The 18,763-nt window shown below is 42.0% G+C and overlaps 1 protein-coding gene across 1 annotated transcript; it reads left to right on the top strand.

Moving 5' to 3' along the window:
- The first annotated feature begins 416 nt into the window (after nucleotides 1-416).
- Nucleotides 417-17,255, top strand: c9orf72 (C9orf72-SMCR8 complex subunit). The gene is made up of 11 exons (XM_080750039.1): nucleotides 417-571; nucleotides 2,310-2,496; nucleotides 3,688-4,018; nucleotides 5,693-5,788; nucleotides 6,745-6,809; nucleotides 8,591-8,663; nucleotides 10,030-10,146; nucleotides 10,945-11,180; nucleotides 11,663-11,720; nucleotides 12,606-12,715; nucleotides 15,255-17,255. Exons 2-11 carry the CDS (start codon nucleotides 2,378-2,380, stop codon nucleotides 15,439-15,441), a joined length of 1,392 nt encoding a protein of 463 aa, XP_080606165.1. The 5' UTR covers nucleotides 417-571; nucleotides 2,310-2,377; the 3' UTR covers nucleotides 15,442-17,255.
- The last annotated feature ends 1,508 nt before the right edge of the window (nucleotides 17,256-18,763 follow it).

Raw genomic sequence — 18,763 nt, 5'->3', positions numbered from 1 at the left:
GATTGAAGATGGACAAAACAGCAGTAAGAAAGTTCCTGCATGGCGTTTTATCGCTATATGGTGAAAACTGTGCAGTGGAGATGCAAGGGGGAAAAGGATCAAGATGATGGTGTATCAGGAGATTTTTGGTCACTGAGGATACATAAAGTGGAGAGGACATTGATTATACTCTGAGCTGAGGGAAGGGTTCACACCAGTTCAGTGTGTCTGGGTAGAAAGAATGGTGTTTATCACATAGACTGTATAAAAGATGGTTTATCACAATAAAGGGGATCACATTGGGTGTGACATCACGCTCTGACTTGATGTTCCTTTTATGCCCATATAAAAATAATAATAATAGAATAAATAATGATAATATTGCAGGACATAATCAGGAAATGATTGAAGAGTTGAAAAGGCACATCTAGGTGGCGGTAATGCACTAGTTTTGTGCCAACCACCAATAAACCCAACAAGAAGAAGAAGACACCAGGAAGTAGTAAATGGTTGTTTACAGCTAGCGGCTAACTGTTAGCCTCCCCGAGTCCCCTGAAAACAACAACAACACAAACATAATGATGTTTCTCCAGTAAGTATAAAGTACTTGATTTATTCTTTTATCAAACGTGTGGCAGCGTCACAGAGCTCAGCGTTGTACGTTCTGCTGTGTTCAGTGTTGCTGCTAGAACAGAACAGCCTGATACAGCCTAGCTCAGATCAGATCGATATTACAGCTGATCAGTATGATTCTGATCTGTCATTTAACCACTCAAACCATCTATCTGTCTACCTGTCCGCTCCTTGTTTACGCCACTGTGTCCCAAACGGGTTAGTTAGGACTGGGTTGTGTTGTGGACACATTTGTATGGTTCTGGTTAGTATGGTTCCCTGATTTTTTTTGTTCCCTACATTTTGTTTTTAATTATTATTTAACTAACATAAATAACAATTTATTAACATTTTCGAAAAAGAATGACCAAAATAATGCAAAAATGTTCATGAAGTAGATAAAGTCTGATTAAAATGTAATACTTCTTTCTACGAGTGTCACACATAAATAAACAATCTGCAAGCTCACATATAGCTTTTTTGAGCGGTGGTCACACCGTCTCCATAGCGTGGCTGTGTGTGTATCCGTGTATGTATGTATGTATGTATGTGTGTCTGTATGTAGCCTCTGGTGTAGCCTCAGTACCCCTGGGTGACCAGAGAGGTGCTGTTGAGTCTATCCTGCCCTGAGCATCAACTGCAATAGCAGTGGTGGCACGCACACACACACACACACACACACACACACACACACACACACACCACCGCTCACTTCAAACTTGGGTTTGATTTTTATTGTAAGAAGAACAAAAAAAAAAAAGATCTTTCAAAATGTTTCACCCAACCTCGATCGTTTCTGTTAAAATCATCATAATCAATTAAATTGATTAGTTTGATCAACTTCAGCCCTAATAGAGCATCGCAGTTGAAGCCCCACCCCGTCCTCACTCTGGTGTCGGAAGCGTTTTCCGCATTCATTTCTTCCATAGACATTTCATAAAGTATTTATTTAAACGTTTTTAAGCCTTGGACAAAGCCACCTCGGCTGGAGAGGGATCGTGTCAATATTCACATTTTTTTGTATGCAAAGATTAATTAGAAAGCTGAAAAAAAGGGCAGGGTACAAGACTGTGTACATCATTATTTTTAAAATTGCGGAAACTACACTCCCAGAATGCATAGCGAATGTTGTTGTTGTTTCCTGAAATAAAGCCCTTAAATCACGCTCAGTTTAGTTATCCAGGCCAGCATACGGCCTGAAATGTAGTGATTGTCATCTCTGTGGACGCTCTTATCGTCATCCTTAACCTAGTGGATCACATTTGTAAAAGAAAGACGATCGCTCACGCTGTTCTGCTGACGTGCAATAATCCGCCGGGAAGACAGGGGGCAGTAGCTACTTCCGCGGTAACCGCAAGATACATAAAAGAAGAAGAAGCTAGACCAATCACAGACGTCGATTTCACCGGATGTACATGTTTAGCAGTATGGGAAATGCAGTTCTTCTCCGTGCGATCTTGATTAAAACGTGTTTTTACTAAAACTAGAGTGATTGCATACATACTCGGGGGTTCTACAGGAGCATATAGAACCATTTTACAACCACCAGCCTAGTGGTAAGTGTACATTGAATTGCTACGACTTTGTGGCTGATAATGAAAAACGCTATGGGGAAAATGAATGGGTTGTTTACTTCCGACACCGCACTGCGATGCTCTATATCCAATTTAACGATTTCCATTAATGCAATCTTGAATCGTCTGTATTTATGATTCCAGGTTGTGAGTGAGTGTCCACCACTATCCATCCAACGCTGTGCCAACCGCTCTGCCCCCTGCCCGCGCCCATGTCTGCCGGCTGCCCGCCCCAGTCGCCCGCCGTGGCCAAGACGGAAGTCCCAGTGGAGGGAGAATGTCCCCTCCTGGCCGCCACCTTCGCCTACTGGGACAACATCCTGGGCCCCAGGTAGGGTGGAGTTTGACAGCAAATTTAGATTTAGTTTTATGGTAGAATGAAATGCATATCTTTTAGGGTAGAATGAAATGTATATCTTTTAGGGTAGAATTAAATGCATATGTGGTACCCAGGGGTTTTCAAAGTGGGTGACGGGGCACCACGGCAGTGGTGGTGGTGTGCCGCGAGGTAATTTGATAACATTTGGAATTTATTTGGACACTTAAAAAAATATTTAGTATGATTTTAAACTTGAAGTATTAAGTTATTTTCAGTCAGTTCAAACCAAAATGGCTATTATCTCAACGTTTTCCTTGCAACGTAATCACTAAAATATCGTTGCTGTCGGGCAGAAACCTCGTATCTCCAAGTATCAAATGTGTACGTCTTTTGGTAAAGCAAAGCCCTGCTTCATCATACAAGAATGTCGCCCAAAGCTAGTGAAAACAGCCGATCTACAAGCACACAACGTCTTGTGATGCGAGGCGTTGTGTGCTTGTAGATCTGCTGTTTTCACTAGTTTAGTACATTTTATAGATGGTAAATACAAAACAAACGGTTTTGGACATACAAGGTTTCCACCCGACAACAACGATATGCTATAAATATAAAGTGCTGGGAGTGAAAATTATAATGTAGGGGTGCCTCGGATTAAAATAATATTTATGGGGTGCCCTGAGACAAAAAAGTTAGGGAACCCCTGACTTAGACTAGTTCACCCCCAAAATTACCTTTTTTCTATTGATTACTCACGCCATGGAGACTTGAGTTCAATAATATTTTTTTGTATAATTTGTCGCATTCCTAATGAAAAAAAAGAAACTCAATCAATGGGGGTACATTTACTATAATCCAATTTTTGTCTTAGGAATGCGACAAATACAAAAAAATATTATTGAATTCTCCATGGAGTGACTAATCAATTGAAAAAAGTAATTTTGGGGGTGAACTACTCCTTTAAACTGTCTATAATTCGTACCTTTTCACTCTCTACCAAATCTCTTTGCCAAAACATAGCCGATCAACAAGCTTTGTGAGCTTGTTGATCTGCTATTTTTTGGGCAAAGGTTCTTCCCCAGAATAATGGATATTGGGGATATTTTGATTATCGTGATAACATCGTAAATGTCATATTTCTTTGGTCACAATAACCGTGACGTGACATGTCCAATAATCGTCCCCATCCCTCCCTAACCCCCACAGGGTCCGCCACATCTGGGCCCCCAAGGGCGACCCGGCGGCGCTCCTGCTCAGCGACGGCGAGGTGACCTTCCTGGCCAACCACACGCTGAACGGCGAGATCCTGCGCAGCGCCGAGTGCGGCGCCGTGGACGTCAAGTTCTTCGTGCTGGCGGAGAAGGGCGTGATCATCGTGTCGCTCATCTTCGATGGCGAGCTGAAGGGCGACAAGAACACGTGCGCCCTGTCCATCATCCTGCCGCAGACGGAGCTGGCCTTCTACCTGCCGCTGCACACCGTCTGCGTGGAGAGGCTCAAGCACGTCATCCGCAAGGGACGCATCTGGATGCAGAAGGTACCCGCCTGGGGGGTTTCTATAGGGGTGCATCTGGATGCAGAAGGTACCCGCCTGGGGGGTTTCTAGGGGTGCATCTGGATGCAGAAGGTACCCGCCTGGAGGGGGGTTTCTAAGGGGTGCATCTGGATGCAGAAGGTACCCGCCTGGGGGGGGGTTTCTAGGGGTGCATCTGGATGCAGAAGGTACCCGCCTGGGGGGTTTCTAGGGGTGCATCTGGATGCAGAAGGTACCCACCTGGGGGGTTTCTAGGGGTGCATCTGGATGCAGAAGGTAGGGGAGAGTAGGGGCGCATCTGGATGCAGAAGGTACCCGCCCTTTACGTTTGAACGCTTGAGTGTCGAACACGTTCATTCTGACGTCCGTGAAGGGCGCTCATCAGGCCGTTCGTGTGGCGGTCCGCGGTTGTCTATCCTCTCGTCTTCATTTGCATTCACTTGCTCTATACAGCACCCAGCTGCAGAGCAGACCTTGTGAGCGTTGATATGTGAGCGCTGCTGTCTGCAGCTGGGTGCTTCTCTTCACATGAAGCGCTGTGTGTGAATCTCCTCTCCTCCTCGTTATGACGTGTTTTGCATGCCGAAAATAGCTGATCTGCAAGCTGATAACGCGTCTACTGAACCATGAACTTTAGTTCAAAATGTGGAATTATGAACTATGAAATGAACTAATTCATTTTAGAAGTCTTGAACTTGAACTAGTTCATGTTGAAAGTGAAACCCGTGGGCAGTGTTGGGCACTGCCCACAGGTTTCACAGCAGATACTCTGTCCTGTTGTTTCTCAGGACAGAATAGGGAACAGGGATAGAACCTCAGTTACAGTGTACGTACTGAATGTGTGAAGTGTTGTGTATTAAAACACTCAGGCTGCCCATGGGTTTCCCATACATAATGTTCTTAACGGCCAAGGCTTTTTCCTATGATATTTACCAGATTTGCTATGGCGCCGTGCACGTCCACAAAAGGCGGCTCCTGACCTGTTCACGTCCGTTCAAAGTCTTTTCTTTCACACTGAGAAGGGAAAAATACGGCTGCAACGATATGTGTAATAATAAGCTATGGTCCATGGAAAGGGGGGGCAAATGAACAGCAAAACAAGATAAGAAAGCCATTTAGACCGGAATTCTCCTTTAACCTTTAGGCTTAAAGCGCTGTGTGATGTTTTGTGTGTTTTAACTAGTTTTAACATCATCTCAGTGTTATGAGTTACAGTGCGAGTTGTTACAAGTTGTTCGCTCAACCGTCAAGGCTACAGTGTTTACAGTTAGGGCTGTCACGATATGACATTTTACATGACGATTAATTGTCACTCAAATAATTGGCGATTAACGATTTAATTGTGTTTTTGTCGTTGATAATTACTTTTCTGTTTGGCTTTTAGGCTTTGAAGTTGTACATGGTAGATATGACACATAACCTAAATATACAAAGAACTTACTGACATATTTGACAACTTACTACTTAAACAATAACTTTGATAGTGGAAATAGCCGATCTACAAGCTCACAACTGTGAGCTTGTAGATCTGCTATTTCCACTATTTCGGACATTTTTCAACATTCACGATTATGACAAAATAATTGCGATAATGTCAAATAATCACAATTAGACGATTATGTAATAATTGTGACAGCCCTATTTACAGTATGTGATGGTTTGTGTCTCATCCCTCAGGGTTACAACATCATCTCCGTGCTGAGTTCAGAGATCATTCCCATCATGGAGCTGCTGGTCTCTATGAAGACCCACAGCGTGCCAGAAGATATCGACGTAAGTGAGCACACAGAAACCAGATGTTATAATGAATGCTGTGAAAATCTGTGAACTGAATGGGATGAACTGAATGAAAAATCTGGGGACTGAATGGGACTTTATCGTTTGCCACTTGGTGTTAGAACTCTCGTTCCTTTGTGTCTATTATGTCAGTGGTTCTCAACCTGTGGGTCGGGACCCCCAGAGGGGTCCCCAAATGTTTAGCTAAATGTTATAATTATTTTCTCACTTGACAGTAAACAGAACAACATACAGTATAAGTGTATACAGAGTATCTAAAGTGACAATTTAAAGACTTTAAAGACCTTCTCAGTCAAATTGTCAAATATTAGAAGCAGAAATTGTGAAAATAGCTGATCTACATGCTCACAATGCCTCTCAATGCGAGGCATTGTGAGCATATAGATCAGCTATTTTCACAATAGTATAGATTGAGTCAAACTAAATGTAATGCCAACTCCTACAATTCCAAATGCTTGTGCAGGGTGGGGGGGTCCCCAGTTCAAATATGATTATTTTGGGGGTCACAGCCTGAAAAGGTTGAGAACCACTGTATTATGCGAAGCAGAGAACAAGAAAAACTAGGTGCTCAGGAGGTAGCCTAGTAAACTGACTCCTCCCATCGCATTCGAATGAAGGCAGGAAGGGAGACTGGTTTACGAGGCTACTCAGGAGGTACCAGCAAAGTTAAAAACGTGTGGCGGGTGCTACCAGGATCAGTGGGATAAAACTTGAAAAAAGAGAAGGCGGATCCGAGCACTCAACAAATAAAAAGGAGGGGAACGGACGTAAAAGCAGTGTACTTTATTTCAATATATAATAAAAGCCGACATGTTTCGACCCTCTCGGGGTCTTCATCAGGGCATATAAGCCCTATTGAGTGCTCGGATCCGCCTTCTCTTTTTTCAACCACTGTATTATGTCATGACGTTGACTGACGTTATTCTGAACAGATCAAAGACACGGTGCTAAATGATGATGACATCGGGGACAGCTGCCACGAGGACTTCCTTCACAAGTGAGTGCTTCCACAGAGACAGAGGACACTTCTAGGGATGGGACCATATTAAACTTTCATATCACGATTATTGTGAACCAAAAAAATGATATTATCGTGATAAAATATCTCTAACATGCATTATCCTGGGGCAGAACATTTGCCAAAAAAATAGCCGGTCTACAAGCTCACAACGCGATGTGTTGTGAGCTTGTAGATCTGCTATAGAGATTTGGTAGAGAGTGAAAAAAAAAACACTATAGATGTCTTAAATGGTACCGGATATGCCACTCGGCAAATAAAAGGTGAATTGATCCCAGTGCATGACGGAGGACAATTTCACGATAAATCTCCACGATACGATTATCGTGTTTTTTATCACGATAAATGGTAATATCGATTATCTTCCCATCCCTAGACATGTCCCCACACACAGCACAGCCTATGGGATGATGGGAATGACTCCCCAACCAAACTGAATACGTTTTTATTTCATTTTGCATAATATTTCCCCTACTCAAGGTTGAACAAACATGGACAGGAGAAGGAAATGAGCAAAACAAAACAAAACAAAACTAAACTAAAATAATAATGATTACATGATAATAATACATTTAATTATACTCTCTCTCCAGCTCTTTAATAAACAGAACATACATTTTCAGGAAGGTGACAAGCTTTCAGGAAATCAGGAGAAAGTACCCATGTGTCTGCTTCATTTCTTTGTGTCATCACTTTCAATTTCACTTCCCTTGTCTAATCTCCTGACTGAGTTCTCTCTACTGATTGGTTACAAGAGGTATCCTGACCTGAAAATGCATGGGGACTGCCCATTGGTCCGAAGGTTCATTAGTCCGAATTTAGTTAGGGTTACTGAGGTTAAGGTTAGGGTTGGAGTTAGAGTTAGGCATAGTATTCTTAACAAATTTGGACTAATGAACCTTCGGACCAATGCCATGGCACCAAATGCATTTTCTGTTTGATAAAAAGCTGGAGATTCAGATTCAGATTCAGATTCCTTTATTTACCATTGTGTAAAACACATAGAAATGTGTTTCGGCAACATTACAAGTGTGCATTCAATCCTTCCTTTTTTCACGTACAACATGAAACCAACAACACAACAACACCGTGCAAGCAAATAAATAAAATACATATATTATAGTAAAGTGCTGTAGAGTTCAGTCCAGTAGTGCAAAAGTCATATTTCTGGAATCCCTAGGGGGCAAGGGAAGAAGGGAAACCAGCGTCAGTGAGCAGCCTGGCGGCTGAGGGGAAAAAACTGTTTTTGTGGAGAGACGGGGAGACTCATTTTACTGAACAGACACTCTGTAGCAATGGGTACCATCAGAATATAGAGCTATTTAACACTTATTTTAACCAAAGAAAACCGCTGTAACGATGTCGTTGTTTCAAGGGTAGACTTTTCCCTCAAAGCCTGTTCCTTCCTCATGCCTGCAGTGAGGAAGTGGTTAGCATGTCTGTATTTACGCATTATTACTCTAACCATTATTTTATACTTAAAACAAAGGGCAGATCTGCAAGCTTGTAGATCTGGTGCCGAGCTGCAAGCTTGTAGATCTGCTATTTAAAAAAAATCGTGAAAGTCTTTGAATATTTTTGACCCCATTCTATAAACGTCTTCTAAATCCTTCTTCTAAATCAGTGATTCTCAAACGTTTCATGTCAAGGACCCCCAAAATTACATGTAGTTTGACTGCGGACCCCCATCTCAAAATGTGTTGTTCACTTTAAAAAAGTTATATTAAATAAAAAAAATGTTTTTGTCTGTACTGTTTCAGGGCTGTCAGCTCTCATCTGCAGACGTGTGGCAGTTCCATGGTGGTCGGCAGCAATCCTGACAAAGTAAACAAGGTACTGAACTCACTACCCTGCCGTCCAGGGATGTGCACACATACGTTAGACATCAAAGGGGGCTTGAGCCCCTGCCCCCTTTTACCCGTCTGTAAAAAAAGTGCTCTCTCCAGACCATGAATGTAGATTTTTTTTTTGTCTATGGTGAAAGAAACGCTAATGGCTCCCCTCTCCATGTCATACCTGAAGGCAGCATTCAAGAGAATTGCCTCATCTTTTAATGCAGCATCTTATGCTGAAAGAATTGCCCTCTCTCTGTAGAAATCCATGACGTTACACCACACATCTCCAGTATTGGCTTGTGGTATATTTTTGATATTTTCACCAAAAGTTCCCTCTTAGAAATTTCAGCCCCTGCGCCTCTAAAATTCTCTGTCTTATATTTCACGTTGTGAGCTTGTAGATTGGCTGTTGGACACGCAAAAGCGTGAAGCACTTTTTATTTGTATTAAACCTTAATTTATCCAGGACATCCCATCTAGAGATGCAAGTGTCTTTTACAAGGCAGTTCCTTGTAAAAGACACAGCAGGTTTAATATAAATGTTCCATGATGGCGTCAATATTTATCTTAATAAAAAGACTAACCTCTTATAGATGGCTAAACTCCTGCACACATGTTGGATAGTACAGTTGGACAAAAAATCATAACATATGATATTTTACATCATGTATGTTTGCACACATTTAGAACATACGGTACATGTTATTTTCATGTATGACATGGAGTTTTGAGGTGCACGGATGGATGTTTTGAAGAGTTTTGAGGTGCACGTGGTGGATGTTTTGAGGTGCACGTGGTGGATGTTTTGAAGAGTTTTGAGGTGCACGGTGGATGTTTTGAAGAGTTTTGAGGTGCACTGTGGATGTTTTGAAGAGTTTTGAGGTGCACATGGATGTTTTGAAGAGTTTTGAGGTGCACGTGGTGGATGTTTTGAAGAGTTTTGAGGTGCACTGTGGATGTTTTGAAGAGTTTTGAGGTGCACGGTGGATGTTTTGAAGAGTTTTGAGGTGCACGGTGGATGTTTTGAAGAGTTTTGAGGTGCACTGTGGATGTTTTGAAGAGTTTTGAGGTGCACATGGATGTTTTGAAGAGTTTTGAGGTGCACGTGGTGGATGTTTTGAAGAGTTTTGAGGTGCACTGTGGATGTTTTGAAGAGTTTTGAGGTGCACGGTGGATGTTTTGAAGAGTTTTGAGGTGCACTGTGGATGTTTTGAAGAGTTTTGAGGTGCACGGTGGATGTTTTGAAGAGTTTTGAGGTGCACGGTGGATGTTTTGAAGAGTTTTGAGGTGCACATGGTGGATGTTTTGAAGAGTTTTGAGGTGCACGGTGGATGTTTCGACTAAAAGGGGTCCCTGTGTCGCAGATCGTCCGGACGCTGTGCCTCTTCCTCACCCCAGTGGAGAGGAAATGTTCTCGCCTCTGCAGGGCCGACTCTTCCTTCAAATACGACACGGGCCTGTTCGTACAGGGTCTGCTTAAGGTATCTGGAGTAGAGACACACACACACACACACACACGCACGCGCACACACACACACACACACACACACACACACACACACACACACACACACACACACACACACACACACACACACACACACACACACACACACACACACACACATTGGACCACCATCTGAACATGTTTTGTGCCAGGGACCCCCAGAAGAGAAGATCTGTGTAAAAATAAGCGCTGTTGAGCTTGTATATGCTATTTGTACTAGCATAAAATAATTCCAGGTTTCAATGGTTAATGTTGAGTTGTCGGTCTTTGTTCAATTACATTCTACAGCAGGGGAAATAAAAACTAAGCTGTGATTACTAAAACTAAGACTAAATATATTGACAATTTCGTCAACAAAATAAAAACTAGACTAAAATGTTAGGGAGGGACTAGTGGAGAGGAGAGTCATTTTATGTTTGGTTGCTCTCAGGTGTTGCTTGCTGAAAATAGCAGATCTACAAGCCCACAACGCGTCGCGCTGCGACGCGTTGTGAGCTTGTAGATCTGCTATTTTCAACATGCAACCGACTGAACCGAGTGTAAAATCAGTCATTACGATGCCATCAAGGCCTGCCAAAATACATTTTAGTTGATTAAATCAACTGTAGATTTAGTCAACTAAAATCTCATGATATTTAGTTCTACTAAAATTAGACTAAAACTAAAAGTTTTCAGGAGACTAAATTATGACTAAATGAGATTTTATTCAAAGGACTGTGACTAAAACTAAATAAAAATGTACTGTCAAAAACAACACTGATCCCTTCCACAGGACTCCACGGGGAGCTTTGTGCTTCCGTTCCGCCAGGTGCTCTACTCCCCCTACCCCACCACGCACATCGACGTGGACATCAACACGGTCAAGCAGATGCCGCCCTGCCACGAGCACACGTTCAACCAGCGCCGCTACATGCGCTCGGAGCTCAGCGCCCTGTGGCGCACGGACAGCGAGCAGGACATCGCCCCCGACACCGTCATCCACACGGACGAGAGCTTCACCCCCGACCTGTATGTATGGGTAACGCACCGTACAGATCCTTCTCGAAAAATTTGAATATTGTGTGAAAAAGCATTGCAGATGCCCAAGCACCCCAAATCATAACTGACTTCGGAAATTTACCACTGGACTTAAAGCAACTCTGACTTCAGAAGGTTGACATTTCTCTATTATGAATCCTTGTTTTGAGTGGTCTCGTGTAATATTGTAATATTTTGAAATATGGACTTTTGATATTCATGAGCTGTATGCCATAAAAAGTTTTAACAAAAGTTTGGAATAATTCACTGAATGTCCAATGAATCTAGAATATATGAAAGTTTCAAGAAATATATGAAAGTTTCAAGAAATGTTACTTTTACACAATATTCAAATTTTTCGAGAAGGTTCTGTATACCTCGTTGCTGTCACTCCTCATGTGGGGATGAGCACTGAGACTTATATTTATTTTTATATTTATTTTCTAACCATGACAACACTTCTGTCCTTTCAGAAATATATTCCAAGATGTTGCACACAAAGACACTTTGGTGAAGTCATTCATAGATGAGGTAAGAATTAGGGATGGGAATGTAAGGAAATGTATGTCACGATTATTGTGACTAAAGAAATTGCGATTTACGATATTATCGCGATAATCAAAATATCCCCAACATCCATTATACGACCCGTTGTGAGCTTGTAGATCGGCTTTTTTTTTTTGGCAAATAGATTTGGTAGAGTGTGAAAAAAAGGCCCTCTGACGTCACTCTGACTCAACCATAGCTGCAGAAGAAATTCCCAATGCAGCTACTAGCTCAGGGGTTTTCAAAGTGGGTGACGGGGCACCCTGGGGTGCCGCGAGATCATTTGATAATATTTGGAATTTATTTTGACACTTGAAAGAATATTTAGTATCATTTTAAACTTGAAGTACAAAGTTATTTTCAGTAATTTCTAACCAAAATGGCTGTTATCTCAACGTTTTCCTCGCAACATAATCACTAAAATATCGTCACTGTCTGGCAGAAACCTTGTATTTCCAAGTTTCAAATGTGTACGTCTTTTGGTAAAGCAAAGCCCTGCTTTATCATACAAGACTGTCGCACAAAAAAACAGCCGATCTACAAGCACACAGCCGATCTACAAGCACACAACGCCTCGCGGTGCGAGGCGTTGTGTGCTTGTAGATCTGCTGTTTTCACTAGTTTAGTGCATTTTATAGATGATAAATACAAAATGAACAGTTTTGGACATACAAGGTTTCCACCCGACAACGACGATATGCTATAAATATAAGGTGCTGGGAGTGAAAATTATAATGTAGGGGTGCCTCGGATTAAAACAATATTCATGGGGTGCCCTGAGACAAAAAAGTTTGGGAACCCCTGTACTAGCTAATATGCATACATTTCCTAATGCTGGTCTGTTCTGTGCGTGCGTGTGTGCATCATCAGGTGTTCATGTTGAAGCCGGGTCTGAACCTGAGGAGTACCTACCTGGCTCAGTTCCTGCTGCTGCTCCACAGGAAGGCTCTCACGCTGCTCAAGTACATCGAGGACCAAACGTGAGCTTCATTCATCCTCTGTCGTTGGACTAAATCTCTCTTTTGACAGGACTACTGTTATTCATCACTCTGTAGTTGTGCTAAATCTCTCTTTTGACAGGACTACTGTTAAGCCTGACCTGTCTGACCATCACCTAGTGTGCTTCAACGTGGGACTCTCAGATCTGGGAAAAACAAACAAACAACCGAGAACTTACTATAAAAAAGTGCTTTTTCAGCTCATCTGCAGCCAGCGAGTTCCCTCGCCATCTGGCATATCCGTCCCCCCTACCTGATTCTCCCTCATTGAACGACTTGGTTCAACTTTTTAATCTCAAATTAGAATCAGCCCTTGACATTGTGGCTCAAATTAAAATTAAAAAGAAACCCGACTCTAAAACTACACCCTGGATAAATGACCAAATGCGCTCACTCAAGTCTCAAGAAATAATGCCGTAGAGCAGAGCGAGCTTGGAGAAAAAATAAAATCACCGTCCACTTAGAGATTTTTAAGAAGTCAACCTCCACTTACAACAAAGGTATGTGTCTGGCTAGGCAGACCTATTTTTCGGGAATGATAACAAGAGTCTTGTTTTCAACCATCGATCGCCTTTTAACCCCCCCCCCCCCCCCCCCCCCCCCCAGTCCTACAAGCAGTGCAATGAGTTTGCATCCTTCTTCGATAACAACATCTCAAACATTCGAGCTGGCACCACGAAATATTCTAGCACAAATGCCCTGGAAAAGAGTGTAGACAAGCGTCCCACAGGGCTCAATTCTCGGTCCCCTATTTATTCTCCCTATATATGCTGCCACTGGGAGAACTCATTACCGCTCATGGCCCAACTATACCTGTCTGTAGCTCTTTAACAAGCATTTATAATAGGGAAATGTCAACCTTCTGAAGTCAGGGTAGCTTGAAGTCCAGTGGGAAGTTTCCACAGTCAGTCAGTCTCCAAATGTTCTGAGATGGATCTGTATGTCTAAAAAAGTAAATGGAAGGTCATTCAAAAGACTAAAGACTAAATGAACACTGCTCTCTCCTCTCAGTCAGAAGGGTAAAAGACTAATGAACACTAATCTCTCCTCTCAGTCAGAAGGGTAAAAGACTAATGAACACTAATCTCTCCTCTCAGTCAGAAGACTAAAGACTAAATGAACACTGCTCTCTCCTCTCAGTCAGAAGACTAAAGACTAAATGAACACTGCTCTCTCCTCTCAGTCAGAAGACTAAAGACTAAATGAACACTGCTCTCTCCTCTCAGTCAGAAGACTAAAGACTAAATGAACACTGCTCTCTCCTCTCAGTCAGAAGACTAAAGACTAAATGAACACTGCTCTCTCCTCTCAGTCAGAAGACTAAAGACTAAATGAACACTGCTCTCTCCTCTCAGTCAGAAGGGTAAAGACTAAATGAACACTGCTCTCTCCTCTCAGTCAGAAGGGTAAAGACTAAATGAACACTGCTCTCTCCTCTCAGTCAGAAGGGTAAAAGACTAAATGAACACTGCTCTCTCCTCTCAGTCAGAAGGGTAAAAGACTAAATGAACACTGCTCTCTCCTCTCAGTCAGAAGGGTAAAAGACTAAATGAACACTGCTCTCTCCTCTCAGTCAGAAGACTAAAGACTAAATGAACACTGCTCTCTCCTCTCAGTCAGAAGACTAAAGACTAAATGAACACTGCTCTCTCCTCTCAGTCAGAAGACTAAAGACTAAATGAACACTGCTCTCTCCTCTCAGTCAGAAGACTAAAGACTAAATGAACACTGCTCTCTCCTCTCAGTCAGAAGACTAAAGACTAAATGAACACTGCTCTCTCCTCTCAGTCAGAAGACTAAAGACTAAATGAACACTGCTCTCTCCTCTCAGTCAGAAGACTAAAGACTAAATGAACACTGCTCTCTCCTCTCAGTCAGAAGACTAAAGACTAAATGAACACTGCTCTCTCCTCTCAGTCAGAAGACTAAAGACTAAATGAACACTGCTCTCTCCTCTCAGTCAGAAGACTAAAGACTAAATGAACACTGCTCTCTCCTCTCAGTCAGAAGACTAAAGACTAAATGAACACTGCTCTCTCCTCTCAGTCAGAAGGGTAAAGACTAAATGAACACTGCTCTCTCCTCTCAGTCAGAAGACTAAAGACTAAATGAATACTGCTCTCTCCTCTCAGTCAGAAGACTAAAGACTAAATGAACACTGCTCTCTCCTCTCAGTCAGAAGACTAAAGACTAAATGAACACTGCTCTCTCCTCTCAGTCAGAAGACTAAAGACTAAATGAACACTGCTCTCTCCTCTCAGTCAGAAGACTAAAGACTAAATGAACACTGCTCTCTCCTCTCAGTCAGAAGACTAAAGACTAAATGAACACTGCTCTCTCCTCTCAGTCAGAAGACTAAAGACTAAATGAACACTGCTCTCTCCTCTCAGTCAGAAGGGTAAAAGACTAAATGAACACTGCTCTCTCCTCTCAGTCAGAAGACTAAAGACTAAATGAACACTGCTCTCTCCTCTCAGTCAGAAGGGTAAAAGACTAAATGAACTCTGCTCTCTCCTCTCAGTCAGAAGGGCAAGAAGCCGTTCAGCTCGCTGCGGAACCTGAAGACGGACTTGGACCTGACGGTGGAAGGAGACCTGAACATCGTCATGGCCCTGGCCGAGAAGCTGCGCTCCGGCCTGCACTCCTTCGTCTTCGGGAAGCCCTTCTACACCAGCGTGCAGGAGAGGGACCTGCTCATCAACTTCTAAAGACCTTCTACACCAGCGTGCAGGAGAGGGACCTGCTCATCAACTTCTAAAGACCACTGGAAGCGCTTTGAACCATTGATTTTATGCTTTAGCTATTGAAAAATAGCAGATCTAGAAGCTCACAGCACGCGCTGCGAGCTTGTAGGTCTGCTATTTTTGAAAAGTCGTGAAAGTGTGTGCAGATCTTTGGATGCATGTATTTTTAAAAGCGAACATTTGTAACTCAAATGTTTGCTTCTGGGGGGCTCCCTTATACGTAATAGCGACTTTGATCAACCTGCCGCCGTTGCAGCCGTCTGTACTACGCCAGAAGCTCCCTTTCCACGTTGCGCCTAAAACATCTGCTGTATAGACGCGTCGCCTTGGGAACCAACGCGTTCAGTAAAAGACCCTGTCAGCGGCATAGCAGCCGTAGTCCCTCGTCACGTCGCGGTTGTAGAAACGGGCTCCTTAAATTCCCTAGCATTTCAAGATGAGGGCCAGCGGCCAAATACATATAATGGAAGGGGTTGATGAAGATGTAGGATGTAGAACTAATTTGCACGATTTTTCAAAGATAGCAGATCTACAAGCTTAGTATATCTGCAATCGTTTTAATATAATAGTTAAATCATAACATATTGGTTAAAGCTCCCCTGGGGTCTGGTGTTTTTTGCATGGACGGGCCCACTTTGAGGATCCACCACCCCGTACGTTTGTTGAGCAGAGTCCTTCAGGGCTAAACAGTGTACTTTATTCGTTTTCGTTCGACGTAAAAATGACTTTGCCTAAAATAGCCGACTGACAAATCGGTCGGACGCCGGGACTGCCACACACCTTCTGCGCAATGCACGATGTAAACTTGTGGATTGCTACAGTGAAAAGTATCAATCTAGTATTTTTTGTTGTTGTCATACTCACATGACGAGTTATTGATTTCAGGGGGGTCTAGAACAGTGGTTCTCTAAGTGGGGTCCACGAGAGGGTTCCAGAGGAGGCAAAGGAGATGAAAATGAAATGTATGAAGATTTTAAATTGATTGTCAATATTTTTAGCAGATCTACAAGCTCACAATTGCGTCACATTATTGTCTTTATCAGGCAATAAAATAAAGCAGTGCTGTTTAAAGAGACTTCTCTCATAGTGACTGATACAGACCCATGTGGTCAATGTGCCATTCCTACTGTTCCTAGATGTCCCATGTATTTCATGAATTTAAAAATAATTCAAACATTTATTTTTAAAATGAATAAATGTAAAACATGTTAGTTTGGGTCCCAGCATCACATTTCTGTTTTTGGATCTCAAGCTAAAATTGTGGAACCACTAATCTAGATGAAAGTACTGTACATTTGACAGTGAGGCATTAACATGGTCACTGTAGCTACACACCCATTAGAAATGACTTCTGTAGTATTTTAATCTCTCGCCTTAATTTATTTGAAAGCATTATCCCAGCATGCCTTTACTTGTATTACTGTAGGTCAGGAGTCTTCAACCGTAGGTCCTCAGAGTTACTACAGGGGGTCCTCCAAATCTTTCTTTTCTCCTTTACTTGAACCCTTGTGTCCATATTCTGAGAACTTAAGCCGAAAATAGCCAATCTACAAGCTTGTAGATCGGCTATTTTCGTCAAAGAGGTTTGGTGTAGAGGGGAAAAAAGAGCACTCTAAGTACGAGTGAAAGGTCAAGTTTATTATTTTTTTGACGGTTCAAGAGGTAAGATATCTGAACACACAAATTGACATGAATCCAAAATACACTGATGATTCTGCTGTCAAACAATCTGAACAGGTTGTTCTCTGCTTCATCTCTCTCTCGATTAAATGACATTAGTTGCGATGCTCTGTTGGAGAATTAGCTATTTATTTGTTAATGATGTATTTATTAAAACATTTGTCATTACTGTCTTCAGTGCCTGTTATTTACATTCTATTTAATTTGCCTTTGAATGCCAATTTTCTCTTCCATTTGAGCGTGCAGTTTGTATAGGCTTTTGTAATGACTATAGCAAAAGGACACAACCATAAAACTTTAGCACAGTTTAAATATTCATATCTTAATTAACCAGTAACTGAAATGCTTCATTATCAGTATCAGTATTTACACTAAGCTCCATGCATCAACGGCACAGCTATCTAGTGAAAAACAGATTTGAATGAGTAATTGTTTTTAATCTCTTTATTCTTTTCATTTATTATAATGCACTGACGTTTCAAAAAAAAAAGCAACATTTAAATGTAGCCTACTACTTTGTCATTTTGGTTCTAGATTCAGGCTTTTTGAATGCACTGATAGAAAGTGTGTCTGTTTCATTCAAATTATAGTTGGTGAGTTATTGTATTGTCCCAGATCCTGTACAGTACAGTAATGTTAAATGGCTATGATGAATATGAACAACAATAAAGTAGGCCTACTTGTGAGAATTGTGCATGGTGTGTTACAGCAGGGCCTATGGGGTCTGTGTTCCCCAGTAAACATTATAATCAATAATGATCACATGATGTTTACAGTAGTATACAGTGGCCTAAACAGAAGATGGAGGCAGCTATTTTTCTTTTCAAAACAGCAGCCTGATGGTTGGAGGGAGAGAGATGTGTATGAGGTTAGGTGATGTATTGGTTTCAGTGTTAGGTTTTAAATAATAGTAACGCCAAAGGAGCAATTGGAATAGAGGGATGTGTAATTGGTGGTACAGTTTTAACTTTTAAGGACTAAAACCTTAACATCAGCGCTGGTCTCGACTTTACTATTTATGCAGAGAAACGCAATTGTTTGTACCGCTGAGCGCCACTAGATGTCAGTAGAGATCCATGCAGAAACCAGACTACAGCAGAAAGTGGCCTGTCCTGTCTGCCTGATATTACTGTGTGTGTGTGTGTGTGTGTGTCTGTCTGTCTGTCTGTCTGTCGGGGAAATCTTGCTCTTTTGATGAGTCAATTAAAATCAAAGGAGCTTTATTGGCATGAGAAAACTACGTTTACATTACCAAAGCAAGTGGTCACAAATACAATAAAATCACACCCGTGTGAACTGAGCGGTGGTTTACTGTACTCTACTGTACCTAACTGTACTGTACTGTACATATTCTGTGTTCTATATCTATGAATTCTATGTGTTCTAGATCTATGAATTCTGTCGCCCCCCCCCCCCCCCCCCCCCAGGCTAGTCTCAACAGCACCCTCTTAAAACAAAAACAGTTGAAAATGGGGAACATATAAACAGTTGGAGGGGGTACCGCATTGTGTAAACAGAGCTATGTCGCTTTGTGACATTTTTTATATATAAAGGGTATAAACTTTTGGAACAAATAGCAGCAATATTTTTTTTCTCAAAATGCATT

Source organism: Nannobrachium achirus, assembly GCF_963921795.1.
Source record: "Nannobrachium achirus genome assembly, chromosome: 20".
NCBI classification, from domain to species: Eukaryota; Metazoa; Chordata; class Actinopteri; order Myctophiformes; family Myctophidae; genus Nannobrachium; species Nannobrachium achirus.
This window is presented reverse-complemented; position numbering and strand designations above follow the sequence as displayed.

Bases quoted from the DNA above. Each gene is read 5' to 3' on its own strand.
- c9orf72 (XM_080750039.1), top strand. From the start codon at position 2,378: ATGTCTGCCGGCTGCCCGCCCCAGTCGCCCGCCGTGGCCAAGACGGAA. The intron at 8,664-10,029 runs GTACTGAACTCA...CCTGTGTCGCAG, and splicing joins ATCCTGACAAAGTAAACAAG to ATCGTCCGGACGCTGTGCCT. The intron at 11,181-11,662 runs GTATGTATGGGT...CTGTCCTTTCAG, and splicing joins GAGAGCTTCACCCCCGACCT to AAATATATTCCAAGATGTTG.